General features: G+C 38.6%; 2 protein-coding genes across 8 annotated transcripts in view; one reads left to right on the plus strand and one right to left on the minus strand.

The window, feature by feature from the left end:
* The window catches only part of mrpl13 (mitochondrial ribosomal protein L13), an 88,558-nt gene extending 85,679 nt beyond the window's left edge, over positions 1-2,879 (plus strand). For both annotated transcript variants that reach the window (XM_072570938.1, XM_072570941.1), the window contains exon 7: positions 2,761-2,879. In XM_072570938.1, coding sequence (XP_072427039.1) covers positions 2,761-2,785 — 25 coding nt within the window. In that variant the 3' untranslated portion in view covers positions 2,786-2,879. The remainder of the gene's footprint in view (positions 1-2,760) is intronic.
* Positions 2,880-12,664: 9,785 nt separating this feature from the next.
* The window catches only part of col14a1a (collagen, type XIV, alpha 1a), a 216,094-nt gene continuing 209,259 nt past the window's right edge, over positions 12,665-19,499 (minus strand). For 4 of the 6 annotated variants that reach the window (XM_072570947.1, XM_072570944.1, XM_072570943.1 and 1 more), the window contains 3 exons: positions 19,130-19,207; positions 15,598-15,753; positions 12,665-13,753 (listed from right to left, as the gene is read on the minus strand). In XM_072570947.1, coding sequence (XP_072427048.1) covers positions 13,446-13,753; positions 15,598-15,753; positions 19,130-19,207 — 542 coding nt within the window. In that variant the 3' untranslated portion in view covers positions 12,665-13,445. Of the gene's footprint in view, positions 14,691-15,597; positions 15,754-19,129; positions 19,208-19,499 lie in introns of all 6 variants that reach the window. The other 2 variants (XM_072570946.1, XM_072570945.1) reach the window with 2 other exon arrangements.

A 19,499-nucleotide genomic window follows, 5' to 3' on the forward strand; every position in this document is an offset into this window, starting at 1 on the left:
TGACAAATTTGGGTTTTATTTCTTTTGTTTTGTTTAAGTTTTTAGCGATGCAGCAAAAATTCAGCTGAAAAGGAAAAATATAACCAATTTACCAGTTGGATCAGTCTGAGTAGGTAGACTATGCTAACACCAACTGTCAAGACTTAAAACAAAACAGAAATTGCTGGGAAAGCTCGGCAGGTCTGGCAGCATCTGTGGAGAGAAATTAGTTAACATTTCAGGTTAACACTTTCGTTTAATATAACAATTTGAACCTGAGTACATGAAACACAAACAATAAATACTGCAGATGCTGTAACTCAGAAACAAAAACAAAGTACTGGAATTAGCAGATCCATCATCATCTGCAGAGAGTGAAACAGTTATATTTTGAGTGGAATATGCTTCCTTAATTCTGTAGGTTCATTGATCTAAATTTGCAACAAAAAGTGAGGTTTGGTGAATTTTGAGAAAATATTCTTAGGTAGGTAGAGGATGGCTTAAAAGAATGGACCACAGGTGGAAGGTGCAATTTCACATTTGAGGAGGAAAGCAAAATTGACCTTATGCTGAATGGCAAGATATTGAAGGTGTGGGTATGCACAGCTACTCAGTAGTTCAAATACATTGATTCACTGAAGCTATCATTACAGAAAAATAAAAAGATTAAAGATGTTTGGATTTCACAAATAGGGCCATACATTTCCAGGATAGAGAAGAGCTAACAATTTTGTAAAAAAATAGGCTGTGATTTATTTTTACAATTAGATATAATGTCTATTAATACATTCTAGAATTAGATGCTTCCATTGGAAGAAATGACACCTCGTGTTTGACACTGACCAGAAGAAAAACCAGAAACATTATAAAGAAGTATACAATACTCTTGGCTATATGCAAATTTTTCAAACCCTGACACAAACATACAAAGCGTTATTCTGTAAACAGTTTGTAATTCTTATCAAACCGAATCATAGTCCATGACAATTGTTGTTGAATATGTTGGTGTGGTGGTTGTAATCAGATTGCTGTAAACCAGAAGATAGTTCATTTGCACATTACCATTCAGTTACTGATTATTTATTGTACAGCAAGCTACATGAATAAACTATTAGCATAATATAATAATTAGTCTGCTTAATGTCACAATACAAAGAGATGGTAATGTCACAATACAAAATGTTAATGTCACTAGTAATGAGACCAGCTCAGGGACAGCGGCTGGAATTTAAATTCAGTTAACTGGAAAGAAAATTTGGAATTGATCGCTAGTTTTTGTAATGCTGACCACAAAAATATCAGGAGCGGCCCTAAAAATCCCTTCTGGTTCACAAGGATAACATTGTCTGATCTGGCCAAGAAGCAATGTGGTTGGTTCTTAACTACCCCTGAATGGACTAAAAAGGACACTGGGTTCAAGGAATTACAAATAATCATTACATTTACTGCATCTGCAATCAAAATGAGCCAACCCCTTGCCCATTTTGACTAGTGTACTAATCGGTTTGTCATTGTTTAGGCAATACACTCCAAACAAATGGCACAGTTCATTGTACTAATAATTGACTTTGAAAGTGGATGTGCAGTCATTATATACCAATGACCAAGTCAAAGACCACGGTATTCCAAACTCCAGAACAAGTCACTTAGTCAAGCATTTCATTGGATGTTCACGGAGATCGAATGTCAGTCACTGATGCATTTTGTCCAACACCTTCTAAAAGATGCTTGGCATGTTCGCAATTCAACCAATAAACAAAGAAACCTCCTTGGGGACATGACCAGCCTCCACATTACCAGCTCAATATCAAAGGGAAGCTGTGGCATAGTAATCACCCAGATAATGTTCTGGGGACATGGCTTCAAATCCTTCCACAGCACAAGGTGAAATTGAATTCAGTAAAAAAATCTGGAATGAATGACAGCTGTGTATCCACAGTAGATTGTTGTAAATACTCATCTGGTTCACTAATGTCCTTTAAGGAAAGCAATCTATCATTCTTGCATGGTCTGATCTGACTCCAGACCCACAGCAATGTGGTTGACTCTTAAACTGCCTGCTGAAATGACCAAATAAGCCATTCAATAAGGGCAGTTACGTATGGGCAGTAAACGCTGGCCCAGTGAGCAGTGCCCATATCCCAGGAATTTTTAAAATCAGAGCTGATGATTATAGAGCTTTTCAATAGAGGGAGTCCCTATTGTCCTTGATTTTGAACTTAAATGGTGCAAGCCATAAATTCTGTCCCCTGAACTACTGAGTGGGTATCGGTTGTAGAGGCTGCTTTACCTTCCTTTCACTCGATTCACAATCAGGATGCACCTGAAAACTTGGTGAATTTTAAGCTGATTGTATTTCAAATGGTTACTTTAGTTATTTCCATTACCAAAATTTAAGTTTAATCCAAACTCTTACATTTGTAAACAATGTGGATGAATCATCGTGTGCTGAATTGATCCTATCCAAAAAAAACTAAGACCCATTAAAGTTCTTGCTTTGTAAAGTGGGCTGGTTTCCATTCACAGAAGGAACTACATGTGACCTCAAACCAAGATAGCTAAGGGTGTCACATCACTTAAAATTGAGTTCATAGTAGTTCAAGATATACATTTTAATTTTTACAGAAGCAGAATTCAACATTATGGATATTAAGCTGTAATTAGTGCCACAATGCATTTTTTGAAAATTGTTTAATGTCTTGACTGCATTAATGTTAAACAGATGGCCTTTTAATGTTGGATAAGATTCCACTTTGTAATTTTGTTTTTTTTTCTTTTCAGACCTGATGACTACAGAATGAAATGAATACATTCCCAAACCAGGACAAAGATAATCCAGAGAGTTATTTATTTTACACAGTGCTGATTTGCATAATTAAAAGCTGCTTTATTCTTCTGGCCTATTGCTGACATTGATCCTATTTGTTGAAGTCTTGTAGGAAAATTATTTGTTTCAAAACTGCAATTGCTGAAGTTTTGTTTGATAACAGAATCAAGGGATATGGAGGGAAGGCATGTAAATACGTTGCAGACTCAAGACAGGCTAATGGTGAATTCTTCTTGGAGTCATAGTATTACTTGAAGTTTTGTTCATTTCTTTGTATGTGTGTATCTTTGGCAAGACCAGCATTTGGCACCCATTTCTAATTTCCCTAGAGAAGGCTTACTAGACTATTTCAAAGAATATCTATGAGACAACCACACTGCTGTGGATTTCAAGTCATATGTGGTGCTTAATTCGTATTTGAGTAAGGATGGCAGGTTTCATTCCCTAAAGGACAGCACTGAAACATGCCATTCAGCCCAACTTCTTTTGTGTGGACTATAACCATCAGCCAACATCTCCCAACTCTCTTCATGACAAACTATTAGCACGCTTTTATTCTTTTCTCTCTTGTATCTCATTTCCCCGATTTATGTTGTTGATCTCAAATACTCATTATACTAGCAACTCCAATATTAAGACCATAAGACCATAAGACATAGGAGTGGAAGTAAGGCCATTTGGCCCATCGAGTCCACTCCGCCATTCAATCATGGCTGATGCGCATTTCAGCTCCACTTACCAGCGTTCTCCCCGTAGCCCTTAATTCCTCTAGACAACAAGAATCTATCAATCTCGGCCTTGAAGACATTTAGTGTCCCGGCTTCCACTGCACTCAGTGGCAATGAATTCCACAGGCCCACCACTCTCTGGCTGAAGAAATGTCTCCGCATTTCTGTTCTGAAATGACCCCCTCTAATTCTAAGGCTGTGTCCACGGGTCCTAGTCTCCTCGTCTAACGGAAACAATTTCCTAGCATCCACCTTTTCCAAGCCATGTATTATTTTGTACGTCTCTATTAAGTCTCCCCTTAATCTTCTAAACTCCAACGAATACAATCCCAGTATCCTCAGCCGTTCCTCATATGCTAGACCTGTCATTTCAGGGATCATCCGTGTGAATCTCCGCTGGACACGCTCCAGTGCCAGTATGTCCTTCCTGAGGTGTGGGGACCAAAACTGGACACAGTACTCCAAATGGGGCCTAACCAGAGCTTTATAAAGTCTTAGTTGTACATCTCTGCTTTTATATTCCAACCCTCTTGAGATAAGAGACAACATTGCATTCGCTTTCTTAATCACGGACTCAACCTGCATGTTTACCTTTAGAGAATCCTTGACTAGCACTCCCAGATCCCTTTGTGCTTTGGCTTTATTAATTTTCTCACCATTTAGAAAGTAGTCCATGCTTTTATTCTTTTTGCCAAAGTGCAAGACCTCGCACTTGCTCACGTTAAATTCCATCAGCCATTTCCTGGACCACTCTCCCAACCTGTCTAGATCCTTCTGTAGCCTCCCCACTTCCTCAGTACTACCTGCCTATCCACCTAACTTCGTATCATTGGCAAACTTCGCCAGAATGCCCCCGGTTCCCTCATCCAAATCATTAATATATAATGCGAACAGCTGTGGCCCCAGCACCAAACCCTGCGGGACACCGCTCGTCACCGGCTGCCATTCTGAAAAAGAACCTTTTATCCCAACTCTCTGCCTTCTGTTAGACAGCCAATCCTCAATCCATCCCAGCAGCTCACCTCGAACACCATGGGCCCTCACCTTGCTCAGCAGCCTCCCGTGTGGCACCTTATCAAAGGCCTTTTGAAAGTCTAGATAGACCACATCCACTGGGTTTCCCTGGTCTAACCTACTTGTTACCTCTTCAAAAAATTCCAACAGGTTTGTCAGGCATGACCTCCCTTTACTAAATCTCACTGCTCTCTGGGTAAAGAAGTTTCTCTTGAACATACAGTTGTGTTTATTCATGATAATCTTATATTTAGGTGAGATAAATGGAGAGAATATTCTAGACTAAGCTGAGGTCTAATTGAATGTTTTACCATGGTTCCTATGGATGTTAAAGCTCTCTTGCAAAAACATGTTTACCACACTTACTACACCACAGCAGACATCACAATACCTCAGTGAGCTTGCCAAATTGTGATGTATTTTGTATTTGGAACCCATGCCCACAAGAAGCTTAGTTATGATCAATCATTTTTCTTGTCGGACTGGTGAACTAAGAGACAGAAAAAGAACTTCCATGGCATCTAGCTGGACTGCCTTTGAATCCAATCACCATTAAGCCATGAGACCTCCTTTATATATTAGTTTATACATTGTAACTGTATCCACTTAAAGGAAACATTTTTTAAAAAACTGAACCTGATGGTTGCTTGATGACAGAAATGCTTGAAAAAGTCATGCTGTCACATGAAAAAGCAAGTCAAAGCCCTCCAAAAGATTCCTGTAATCTTGGTTCAACAATTGGTGATTCATTTTGTGGTTTGAATTACTGCATGCCAACCACAGAGGCAGATGACTGCTGTCTGGGAGAGACCTTAGGAGAGAGTTGTGGTGTGAAATTTCACCAGTGGTATGCAATGTAAATTTTAGGTTCATGCCAAATCCTGAGGTTTGCAGCTTCAACAGTTTCTGGCATCAACACTGAGATCTATCGTAACTAATACAGATTGTTGATGAACTGAGAGGATGGGCTTCAGAACGTTTTGATTAATTCTGACAGGAGTCTGGCATTCTCACTCAGTTCACAAGACTGCGCGGCTGTGACCAAAGATAACACATGGGGATACACCTTAATCTGACAATCAGATCTACAGTTTTTTTAATAGTCAGCACAGGCTTTTTGCAGTTCTTTACAGTTACTTTGTGTTTCAGCAGTGGTATAGTGGGTAGCTCTCCAGCCTCAGAAGCTGAAAGTTGCCACCCACCCCAGTTTCACTTCAGAAATACAAGACTCCAGGGTAGCACGTCTGGTGCAATACTGAAAGGGTGTAGCATTTTTGCAGGTGCAGCTGTTTTAGGATCAGATATTAAATCAAGACTGAAAAAAGAGCAGTAGTGTTGGTGAAACCGAGACCAGAGGGCATAATGTCAGAACAAGGGATTGCATGTTTAAGACCGAGATGAGGAGGAATTCTTCTCTTGGAGGGTCGTGAATCTGTAGAATGTTAAGGCTGGATCATTAAAAATCTATCTTGAATATATTTAATCAGTAACGAAATCAAAGGAAAAGACAGGAAAGTGAAGTTGAAGATGATCAGATCTCATTGAAGGTGGGGCAGACTTGATGGGCTGAATGGACTACATCTGCTCCTTTGTTATGTGGTCTTACTGTCTACTGAGTCAAATGATGTGGATTTATTCCATAGACACTGGCTAAAAGTATGAAACATATGTTTTAAATCATTTTCCTTTTCCAAACTATAAACTCTATCCAGAATTTTCCAATCGTTTGAAAAATTTGCTATGTTAGCAATCATTATTCGGCTATGGCAGGGCATTAACTGTCTGCTATTTGGTAGATTCCTCTTCCATGTTTAGATTGCTGGTCGTGCAAGCCTATTATATTGCAATGAGAAGACCTGGGTATCAAGGACCAGAATGATCAGGGGAAGCAAATGTGGATCTTCTCAACCATTCACATTGAAGGATTGTGAAAGTAATACTCAGTGTGAATTAAAGTTAATGGATTCATGGTCAAACCAAGTCCTGGAAGAGAAATAGAGAAGGGAAATAAAGATTGGAGTAATTGTGAGAAGGTACATTAGTTACATTAGCTTAACCAAAATGTGCATTATCAAGACAACCAGAAAGAAAGAAACTATCACACCTTGTTTTAATTTTCCTATATTGTAACGTTGTAAAGAAAGAAGACTCGCTTTCTTTTGATTTTTTTTCTCTCTTTAGAGCCCATTAGGTCCCTTTGTTTGCTATTTTTGTCCCCAAATCACCCACTATTTATAGTGAGACAGTTAAAAGGACACCATAAACTTTATAATATATTTTTTCCAATGACTTGTAGTTAATTGGGGCCTTTCACTGACAGCAACCATCCCAAAGTGCTTTACAGCCATTAAATACTTTCGAGGTGTAATCCCTGTCATAGTTGGGAAACATAGTAACCAATTTACACAGCAAACTCCTACAAGCAGCAATGTATTGGTAACTAGACATTTTTCATTTTGTGAATGGACTTTATTTGATAATTACAATACTTCGATAATTTCTCAAGCTGTTTTATATTTTGAGCTTGATAGTTTCAATTGAGTGGAACGGCGAACTGATGATTTCAAATTTCTTTTTAAGCCTAATTGTCCTTCTGGCCAATTTCACTTGTGTAGAAGGGCTTTCTCCTCTGCATTGGGTAACCACATAAAAAATGATGTGTTTACAGTCTTGGCAGTCCAGAACATGCAGGAAAGCAAAACTGTACAGAACTCTATTTGCTTCTCCACGGTATGTACATGAGTCATGATGTCATCAGTTACGAGGGTAGTGACGTCTGTATCCCAGGCCATATTGCTTGAGGCTGCTGTGTATTGTGCTGATGAATCTCAAGAGTGTAACTGAGAAGAAAATCTAAAAATACATCAACCTAATATCTCAATTTATTTAATTTATTTCTACCTTTGGAAATTACCAATTTTCCTCAAAGATTTAATTTTCTCAAACTTTACAAAACAACCTACATATACAGCACCTTTTAATGCAATGAATTGTCTGAAGATGCTCATAGGTGCATTATGAAACAAATGCTGATACACTGAGGAGAAATTAGGTCAGATGACCAAAAGCATGGTTAAAGAACTAGGTTTTAAGGAGTGTCATAAAATAGAAGAACCAAATGGGAGAAGTGCAGGGAGCTTGAGGCCTCGGCAACTGAAGGCGCGGACAATGTGGCAGAGTAATTAAAATTGGGGATGCCAAACCTGGGGGAGCTCAGATTTTCTAAAGGGGTGTGAGACCGGAGGAGATTACATAACAATGGAGGAGTATGTCTGGAGGGATTTGAAACTTAAGGATGAGAATTTTAAAATCAAAAGATTGCTCGGACTAAAGCCTATAAGGTCAGCAAGTACAAGGATGACAGTTGAACAATATACTGTGATTTAAGACACAGGAAGGAAAAGCACAGCAAGTCAGGCAGCATCTGAGGAGTCGGAGAATCGATGTTGTGGGCATAAGCCCTTCATCGAAAATTAGGCTTTTCTATGAGGAAGGAGATGTGGCTGTGGTAGCGAGTCTGCTTCAGGTCGTGGCTGAAAACCTTCAGCGCAGAGGAGATGACCTGAGGGGTGCATTGAGAGAGAGACTCACAAAAATCCTTGTAGAGAGGGGAGGAGTACTTCTTCAAGGTAGGCATCCCTGGAAGAGGCTTTGCAGTAAGGTTAAAATCAATTAGGAGAAAGTGAGGTCTGAAGATGCTGGAGATCAGAGTCAAGAGTGTGGTGTTAGAAAAGCACAGCACGTCAGGCAGCATCTGGAGGAGAATCAACGTTTCAGGCCTCATTCCTGATGAAGGGCTTATACCCGAAATGTTGATTTTCCTGCTCCGCGGATGCTGCCTGACTTGCTGTGCTTTTTCAGCACCACATTCTAGACTCTGACCTCCAGCATCTGCAGTCCTCACTTTCTCCTTAAGACACAGGCAGCAGAGGTTTGGATAACCACAATTTAACAGAATGGAGTATGCCAGCATAGTCAAATATGAAAGTATTGAAGGCATGAATGAAGATTTCAGCAGATGAGCTGAAACTGGTGAACTTGGACAAGATAGAAATAGGCAGTCTTAATGATGGCATGAATCAAGCTCATCTCAGGCAGAATGTGACACCAAGGTTGCAGACAGAATGGTCTCTTGTTAGGGAAATGAACAGAGTCGGTAGATTGCGTGTGCAGAAAATCAACCTTTTTTAAAAACCAGTTATCGTTGTTATTAACAATTTACAAATTGTACTTCCGATTCTGCCCTTAAGCAGGGAATAGTCTTGCGCTTTGCATTGAAGAAAATAGCTGAATGAAAAAGTCTGAATCAATTTCAATGAACTACAAAAGAACCTATTTTAAAACATGAAAATGTTTCTTCACTAAATTCCAAGCTGTATGTACCTGTAGTTCTGAGATCTGGAAGATGCATTAGAATGCTTCTAGCAATCAGCTCAATTCCTTTTACCAATGTTTCGATTTGGCACCAATTACTACTGGCACTTGTAAAGTTTAATTTGCAAATTTCAACACCGCAGTGTATTTTGTGCTCAAGAACTTTGATCATTAAACTAAATGTTTGAATTTTGCAATCCACATTACTGAGAAACGAATGGTATGAAAGACATTAATATTATCATGTCTAGTCTGAAAACCTACTTATTATGTTAGCTTTATGAATTTAAAAATGTTTTAATGCAGTTAGTCAACTCTTGACTTTTAATTTGGCACAGAAGTTTGCCTGAAAAGGTCCAACGTATTCAATGCTAGCTTTGTTCACAGTTGGACAATGGTTGCATTTGCTCAGTTTCCTTACATGAGCAAAATAATAAATTGAACTTATTGTCATAATAAAATAATCAATCTATGAGACATTTCCAGTTCACAGTCTGCCAAGGTTCCAAACTAAGATTAATATGAAGTCATTTGTTCAGAATTAGAGACCAGCATTGCACTGCTTTTATCATTTCATGTTACTAAGATATTTTTGTCACTCCCGAGATCTCAGCAGAGCAAGTCAAAATGACACATCTGAACCTGACATTTTAGGCTTTTTGGGGGTTGATTTGCAGGTGACAGAGAAAAGGTTGAAAGTGAATTTGCCTCACCAATAAACTACAATGACAATGGATTGTTTGAATTTTCTTCACCGTTTTCAAGTGTCATCATCCACAGCTTATCCCATTTTATTTAAATGTTGGATATTGGAACCCTGTCCCTGATTGACAGCTCCTAATGTTCCAGCTGTAAGATTCCTGAAGATACTTTGCAGAAGATAGATTTATCTGATGCCTATTCAATGGTTGTTGGGAGTGAACATGACCAGATGTGCACATCATTTGAAAATGCCATTTAGAAAGTTTTTGCTTGCCAAGGCATGTCCATTTTGGAGCTGAAACATACAAAGTTATTTGGTTTGAAATGAGATTCTGGTGGATTTTAGTTTGATAAATAAAGCCAACCAGATATGTCTACACTGTAACCTATCTACCCACACTGCACATAGGGATACAATCTGTAATCAGCAAAGTAAACCCAGAAAAACAAAACTTGTGACCTACATTTAAAAGAAACATGCAAGGATTCCCATGGTATTTAAGAATTAGTAATGCAATACTTTTAGGATTCATTGGTATCCTAATCCAAAAGTTATTCTTCAACTAGTATTTGGAAGCAACATCTTTTGGATCTGCCATTAAATCAATACCCTCAAGTAGACTTTATTGACGAATATTAGCAATAGGTCATTCAGTAAATTCATGGCTGATCTGAATGAGGCTTTTTTTGCCTGCCTGATGACCCAGACTCCAATATTCTGATGTAGAAAATTCCAAAGTTTAACAGCTATAAGAGAAAAAAAGTACTCCACATCTTTCTTAATTGAGTGAGATGCCCAAATTTTAAACAGTGCTCTTAATTCTAAGAGTCAATATTCTCTCAACATCTACTGTGTCAAATCCACTCAGAATCATAAGTTTCAATAAATCCCCTTTTCATTTTTTACACTCCAATGAGAATAGGTCTAATCTGCTCAATCTGTTGACATCAGACAAACCTTTATCTTCGGAATCAGTCAAATGAACATTCTCTGAACTGTTCCAATATAATTGTATCCTTCTTTAAGATGACCAAAACTGTACACAGTGGAATACACCAGATACAATCTCATTACAGTCCTGACTACCTATGGCAGATTGTTCTTACTTTAATTTCTCAGTGCAATAAAGGCCATATTTGCCATCCTAATCACTTGCTGTACCTGCATGCCAGCTTATGATTTACTTACCAGGAACACTCAGATCCCATCTTAGCACAGATTTATGCAGACTTCCTCCATTTAAATAATATTCTGCTTGTTTCTGTGTCAACATGGACAGTCTCCAATTTTCCCCACATCATACACTATGTAGTTTGTTTTTTGCCCACTCATTTAACCTACCTTTGCAACCTCTATGTTTTATATTCATAACTATTCATCCTACAGTATTGCTTCAAACAAGAGCATTCTCTCTAATGTCCTGGCCAGTATTTACCTCTAAATGACCATCCTAAAAAGAGATTATCTGTTCATTATCACAATTCTGTTTGTGGGGCTTTGCTGTTTTATAAGCCCCCTTCTGATTATAGCTGCACTTCTCAAAAATCATCCCCACATTTAAATATTAATTGATTGAGTAGTATTTTAAGGATGAATTCCAAACTTTTAATTGTAAGAAGCTCAGCTGTCTCTTCAAGTCACAATAGAACTTTTTACTTTGATAAATATTTAATCTACAAGGGATATTCCTGTCATGTTTGACTTTATTTTTTGAAACAGGAAAATCAAGCTAAATCTTGTTCACATGTACATTGTGAATTACAGATGTGATCAGGGATGGGATGGGGTCAAGAGGACAAATCTTTAGCACGTTAGACACAAGTTCTAGGGGCAAATCCAGCAATACTAAGATGCCAATCAAAGCATGACCCTAACCTAGGACAGAAGCACTTCAAAATTACTACACAGGAATATGGTCAACTGGTCAGTGCTTTGCCTCACCTCATTAGCCTATCCTCATATCCTATTCTCCTGCATATGCTTCTCTAGCTTCCAGTGAAAGCACCTCAACTAATTGCCTCAATCACTCCCCGTGATAATTTCTCCATCCTCTATGTAAAGATGTTTCTTCTGAGTTACCAGTTTTGATTTCTTGGTAACCAACTTAACATTGAACTGCTGTCTACTCTAGTTTTTCAATGTTTTAAACACCTCTATTAGGGCACCTCTCTGCATTATTTTTTTCAAGATACCAACCTTATGTTTGGTGATACAAAATCTACTGTCACCGGCTTCCTGGTTCCTTGAAGACCAAAGGAACTGAAATGGTAAAGTTCAGTTCAACTATCTGAGGGAAGAAGCTTCAAGTCTACATTTAGAAGGAACTGCTTAACTTTGCAAGGAGAAGGAAGACCCAGTGATTTAAATAGCTATTCCAGCCCTGTAGAAGTAGTTTTACGGACCTACATTAGCCATAGGTTTGGTCATACTTTTAATCATGCATTTGTAATGGCATTTCATCACAGAATGTTGGGGTGTAAAGGTGCACTCTCTATACTCTTGACTACATCCCTTCAGTACCCTTCAACTCAAATCCCTCAGGGTGCTTAGTAAGGTAGATATTACGAAAGGAAGAGAGACTTTCATAGAAGACTAAATTGACCAATAATATAGAATGAGGTGATTATGACACAAAGAACTTACTTTGTTTGAAAATTCCAGATGTTGGAACATCAAGAGTTCCAACCCACCAGAATTATCCCAGGGTTTGAGAAATATGGATTTTAACCCAAAAAAAAGAATACGGCTGTCGAGAGAAACTAATTTACCTTTATAAACAACAATGTTCAAATAAAAGTTGCACAAATATTGGACAGTAAGGACTTGGTTAAGGCAGGGACAATTGAAGATGGGAGATCTACATTCCAGATGGATGTCTAGAGAGTTGACAACTCAAAAGGTAAAAAATAAGCCTGGTGTATTCTGCTTCATAGTGTTAAATACTTCATTTTTATATTGTCAACTAACAGCGGAAAACTTGAACAGTGAAGACTTCTATCGGTACTGTGTAAAAATGAAAAGCAGAAACATGGGCAGATATTCTTTAAAATTGGTACTTCTTTGCTTTTATTGATTTATATATTTGAACAATGATCATCTCATCCAAATAAATTACTGGCTAGATTCCATTAAGGGCTAATCAATGGAATGGCACATGAAAAAAAAATTGCAAGTCTTCATTCAAATGGTTTCACTTGGTGACAAGTCAAGATTCCCATTCATAAATGTACATCTCCTGCATTTCATTGGAAGCTTTTGCTCTGGTAACTTGTGCATGAGTGGCCTATAGAAAAATTTATTGCAGTGGTTTTGAATCAGTTTAATTGCATAATTATTTAATGACCTTGTGACACATTCTTGACTAATTTGGTTGCTTTTGTGGATTATAAATGACTGCACCATTCCAAATTGTATTAATTTAATACAAACAGACCTGTTACAGAATGGAAACACAATGTTTTACGTTCGGTATAAAACAGAATTGATATAGTAGCACCATACTAATCTTCCATAAGACTAGTCATTTGAAACAATCCATCCAATTTTTACCAATTAAATATGTTGATACTGTGGATTTTTTTAAAAAATCAATTAATAAGTGGCACAAATACTTCAATCAAGCTACGGCATAAATTTCATATCCATTGCTTGTGCTTAACTTCTCTATCAGGGTAATTGTTCCAATACTAAAAACTCATCTCTGTAGAAGTCCCAGCTTTTAATCTACAGAACTGAATCCATCACGGAATCCATTGGCCATTTGATAAGGGTAAAACACATTAAGTATGCATAATTTTAATGCTATATTTACAAGTCTCTTTCACGGGTTCTCCTCCTTTGTGTTTGAAAAGGCACTGTTCTTTTTTGATATATTCCTCGCAAACCGTCTGATTCCAGGTGATCGAACTTCAACAGCTTCCAATTCATCTGTATCCTCTTCATCATAATGTTCATCCGGTTGAGCGGGATGTAGCTCAGGATAAGAGGGCTGGGAATATGGGTTTGGATAGGGGTAGGACCCATGATATATGTATGGATCTTGCTCATCATAAGGGCCATAGGTTTGGTGGGAGTTTGGAGGCAATTGTACTACAGGAATGTCTTGATCGGCTGGATCATTGTATCCACCTTAACCCACCACCACCATCAACAGTATCCATAGTTAGCACAGGAGGAGAGGCAGAAGATTAAATATGATTAGGATATTAGAACATTTGTAAATTCACAAAGCTGTTTGATACTTGATGTACATTTTAATGAGTAAATTTAAAACACACACCAGTCATAAATATCAGCACAGTCTGACAAGACGACCAGAAATGAGCACACACAGACAGTACAGAGAGAATCCAGCACCAGGATGATATGGACAAAATTATAAGACCTGGATAAATTTTTTCCTCTAATTTTTTGTTTATACATATGTAAAAGGCTCTTCGTTAGAAGTTTTACATTACTCAGAATGACATAACTTGGTGCAGTCACTGGACTTTTGGTTAAATTATAGAATTTCCCAAAGAATTTGTTGGGGTAGAGGTGCAGTTTTTGTCTCAAAATATATCATCTTTCACCACCCCCAGACAATTAGCAAATATTACACAATGTTACTTTGTCCTGAGATGCACAGGATTTTCTCTCTTGGGGAGGCTGATTAGAATAATGGCAGAAAGTTATGTCTCTTAAATAAACAAAGCTGTATTTTAATATTTTTCACATCATTAGGATGGATGAACAAAATGGACAACATGACAGAAACTTGGTTTCATGAACAGGTAGGTCATTGTTAGGTCGATTAGTTCATAAAAGTGGTTAGAGGGATAATGGTTTGCCTTATTACAAAAATATTTGAATCTGGATAAACTGTGACCACTTAGTTGAAATGGAAGGGAGAAAGCTGGTCATGATTGTTTGATGGTGGTTAATGCTTCAATGTGTTTAACCTGGATGAGGCAAGGTGGAACAAAATAGCTGGCCAGAATGCTGCACCTACCCTAGGTGATAGAGAGCGCTGGAGAAATGAGCTCAGACTGAGCTCATAGTTGATAATCATTGTAAAGTTCAGGACCTTCAAAGGATTGCCATACCATTGGGATTGAGGTGGAAGGGAAAACAAGGACAAACAAGAACACACACACTAGTCAGTAAAAATCAGAATTACAAGCAAGCTGAAGTCAAAATTGTGATCTATGGAATTACTATTCTTTTAAAAACCAGTCTGAGACATACTAATGGATGCTGTACTGTTTCTCATCCTCCCAGTCATTTCTATATTTTTCCCTCACTTTTGTATATTGCAGCTAAAATGTTACATAGAATTAATTACATAAATCATACAATACACAAAACATTAGCATCACTGGTTGATACTGGTATTGATGTTTCACATGAGCTTCTTTCTACCTGGCATCACCTCACTATTTAATACATCATATTCATTCTTCGTTATGTATTCCCTTGTTCTCCCTTTAATGCACCTATATTATTTGTTGCAATTACACCTAGCTTTTAATCATAATATTTCTGTAGTAGAGCCATAAAAATTCTTCATACATACTCAGATGTTTATTATAAGCTCACTAATTTTGTTTTTGGACACAGTACCAATTCAGGGTGAAGGCAGTAAAAGGTTCAAAACATTGCAAAGCTGTGGAGCTATACAAATAATTCTGCCAGTTAGTACTTACAAGTGTAGTGTAGTTTAATCATTTTAAATAGGCCCCATCAGTATCAGTGGCAGACATATACGTACAAACTGCTGCAAGTGTATTGTAATGCTTCAAAGAAGTCCTCAGATAAGAAGGCAACAGATGGTTTTTGAAGACGAGACCAAAAAAAATTGACATCAACATGGAGTGCATGCACGAGAATACAGAACAGCAACTTTGACAATTTTTGAATTTCACGAGACAAATGATAGCACACTAACAGGAATAACACAAAGGTCGACAGGTTCATTCAGTAAAACCTCATACCTCCAACATTGTAGCCACCACAGGAAGATGGATCACAGTATCCTGGTGGGCCAGTTGGTCCTCTTGGGCCGTTAGCCCCTGTACGTCCCATATTACCCTGTCGCCCTGGGAGACCTGGTGCACCTGGACTACCTGTTCGTCCTTCCCCTGGGGAACCTGGTAGATGAAGGAATCTGACAGTCAGAGTCATACAGCACAGAAACAAACCTTTTGGTCCAACTCATCCATGCCAACCAAGTTTCCCAAACTAAACTCATCCCATTCGCCTGCATTTGACTCATATCCCTCTACACCTTTCCTATTAATGTACCTGTCCAAAAGTTTTTTAGATGATGCAACTGTATCTGCATCTACCACTTCCTCCATGTGAAAGTGTTGCCCCTCAGGTCCCTTTTAAATCTCTTTCTCCTCTCGCCTTAAACCTATGCCCGCTAATTGCGAACCAGGCTGCAGATTAGAAGAATGATTGGGCATAGTCTCAACTTCAGAATTATTTACCCTTCACTTCTACTATTCAGTTTCCTTCTTTTATCCCCTACATTGGGATTTGGTTATTTTAACATATGGTCCCAATGAACAACCTCAGAAATGGGTGAGATATTGGTGTATTGGTAATGTTAGTGGGCTAGTAATTCAGAGACCCAGGCTGGGGTTCAAGTCACATCATCGCAGCTGGTGGAATTTAAATTCACTGAATAAAATCTAGAATTGAAAGCTAATTTCAGTAACGGTGACCATGGAACGCTCATCGGTTGTTGTAACAATCTATCCAGTTCTCTAATGTCCTTCAAGGGAGGAAAACTGCTATCCTTACCTAATTTGGCCTAGATATGTGGATTAATGTGGACGACCCTTAACAGCCCCCAGAAATGACGTGGCAAGCCATTCAGTGCAAGAGCATATGGATGGACAACAAATATTAGTTTTGCCAGCAACACCCACATCCCATCAAAATTGATTTTTATTAAAACCTTGCCAATGTAGATATCTTCACATGATAGGTCAGGCAGCATCCAAGGAGCAGGAGAATTGACATTTCGGGCGTAAGTCTGAAACATTGATTCTCCTGCTCCTCGGACACTGTCTGACCTGCTGTGCTTTTCCAGCACCACACTCTTGACCCTAATCTCCAGCATCTGCAGTTCTCACTTTCACCTATCTTCACATGATAGTCAAATTAAGAATTGGTTTCTGCATCTTAGATTTCCTTCATTTCACTATTGTCAGCCGTGCTTCTAGATACCTGGGGCACTAAACTCTGGAATTCTCTGTGCCAGACCTCCTCTTTAAAGAGCAACAAGAAAGAATTTAAAATAAAACCATTAAATGCTGGAGAAACTCAGCAGATCTAGCAACTTGGGTGGAGAGAAAAAGAGAGTTCACATTTTAAGACAGGTATGACTCTTCAGAACTGAACAGTGAATGTATCTCCCATTGATATTCAAAGATGTAACCATCACAATCTCCCACTATCAACACTCTGGAGTTACCATTGACCAAAAACTGGATTGCCCATATAAATAAGAGCAGGAGAAGCAACATTTCGGGCATAAGCCCTTCATCAGGGATGGCTCATTCCTGATGAAGGGCTTATGCCTGAAACATCGATTCTCCTGCTCCACAGATGCTGTCTCATCAACTGTGCTTTTCCAGCACCACACTCTTCAACTCTGTTCTTCAGCATCTGCAGTCCTCACTTTCTCCCAGCCACATAAATACCATTGGTCAAAGGCCAATGTTCAGCAAATAACTCACCACATAATTCTCCAAATCTACCTACAAGACAGACATCAGGAGTGTGATGGAATGCTCCCAACTTGCCTGGATGAGTGCAGCTCCAAAAACACTCAATAATTTCAACACTGTTCAGGACTAACAGACCGTTTGACTGACATTAGAAATCAGAATAATCAACTTTTTTTTGAGTACTACATTTTAAATTTTCAGGGACTCCTTTTTTAATTTCACTAATTGCATCGTGTAGTTAGCAAGTAACATTATGTGCAGTATTTGTGTGGATTTTATTTGGAGAGCTTCTACCATAAGACAGTAGAAGACCAAAGACCACATACATTATATATCATTAAATCCTTCCTTGCTTGGAATGTATGAATAATTGTTTGTTACTTTGTTATAAATAAATCCCTCATAAATAATCTTTTCATACATCCACCAAATAATTACAAGTTTTATTTAAAAATGGTACAATATTAAATTCTGATTTTTCCAAAAGTTAGGAAAAATATCATTTGTAAACAGACTGCTGAAAACCCATTACAAAATTGAATGTAGGGTGGCAATTATAATCTAGTCAAACAATTTTTGATAATCCAGCTTTGTGCTCTGTTCCTCTATACATCAAAAATATTTAAAACCTCCAATATCCCAGCTATTGCCTCCTCTTCATAAAGTGTGTGCCTTTTTCTCTCATTACATTGAATAGAGATTTCAAACTCTCATAAACTTGCTTAGTGATGGATGACGTTACACACTGCATAAAGGCTGTGCTGCTATCCTCCAAATCATTTGTGAGTGAATTGACTGTCCACCAAGCCTTCTGTTGAAACTGACTCTGCTCAATGCCTCCAATACTCCAGCTCCACACTTTTGATTCCCTACACCTCCACCACTTTCCTGAACCGATGCTAAACTCTATCCCAGCCCACCCCTGTCACAGCTGTGGGCTCACCTCACCTCACCTCACCACAGCTCACCTCACTGAATAGCCACTGATCTCTGATAGCTTCTCTCGGATTCTCTCTCTCTCATGTATAGGAGTGATTTGTCTTTGTTTGACTGCCCTTGTGATTGAAATTTTCTGGGCATTTTAAGAGTTTTTGATGGCAAATTCACCTGTCACACTCACATAATTTGAGTGGTGCATCCTACCTTCCACTGTTAAGATTCACTCCTCCCACCAAGGCTCCACTGCCAGCACTTTCCAAACCCATGGCATTGACCATCTAGATTGACAAGGGCACCAGATGTCTTGGAACATTGCAAGCTGCCAGGCCCCTCTAAACCACACACCATCCTGACTTAGAACCGTATTGCTGTTCCTCCTCTGCCGCTGGGTCAGAATTCCGTAACTTCCTCCCTAACAGCACATTGGATCTACATGGACGGCAGCAGTTCAAGAAGTCAACGCACCACCACATTCTCGAGGGCAACAAGGGATAGGAAATAAATACTGCCCTCATTGGTGATGCTCACATCATGTAAAAGCAAGTTAAATCTGAGACTGCAATCAGAAAACCTATTCTTTCATTAAGGGATAAATATTGGCCACAGCACTGGGGATAACTCCTCTGTTCTTTTTCAGAATAGTGCCATAGGATCAAGTAAATAAACCCGAGATGGTGGACAGTGTCATCAGAAATGCAGTGACTGACAGTGCAGCACTCTGTTAATATAAGAGCCCTGACTTGAATGCAGAACCTTCTGCCTCAGAGATAAGGGCTGATAAAATATGTAGTGTACTGTTGAACCTAAAACTCGGTTTAATAGTGCAGCATGAAAATATCACTTTTACCTGGTGCACCTTGTAGTCCTCTTGGTCCCTGTTTGCCAATACCTGGGACTCCACGATCTCCTTTCGAACCTGGTATACCTACGAGTATTCAAGAATTTGAATAACCTCAGGCCATTGTAAACGTAACAGATAATACAGGATACTGCTCATCTCCTCAGATTAATATTAAAGCCAATTAACTTCTCCAATTAAGTTAGAGCTGAAGAAAACATAATCAACACTGACCTGAATCTTTATTCATTCATGGGACGAGGGCTTCACTGACTAGGCAGCATTTATTGCCCACGAGGCACATCACTGTAGTTACAAGAAAGCCAAACCAGGTAAGGATGGCAGTTTCCTTCCCTAAAGGGCATTAGTGAACCAGATG

This window comes from Chiloscyllium punctatum, chromosome 5 (genome assembly GCF_047496795.1).
Source record: "Chiloscyllium punctatum isolate Juve2018m chromosome 5, sChiPun1.3, whole genome shotgun sequence".
NCBI lineage: Eukaryota > Metazoa > Chordata > Chondrichthyes > Orectolobiformes > Hemiscylliidae > Chiloscyllium > Chiloscyllium punctatum.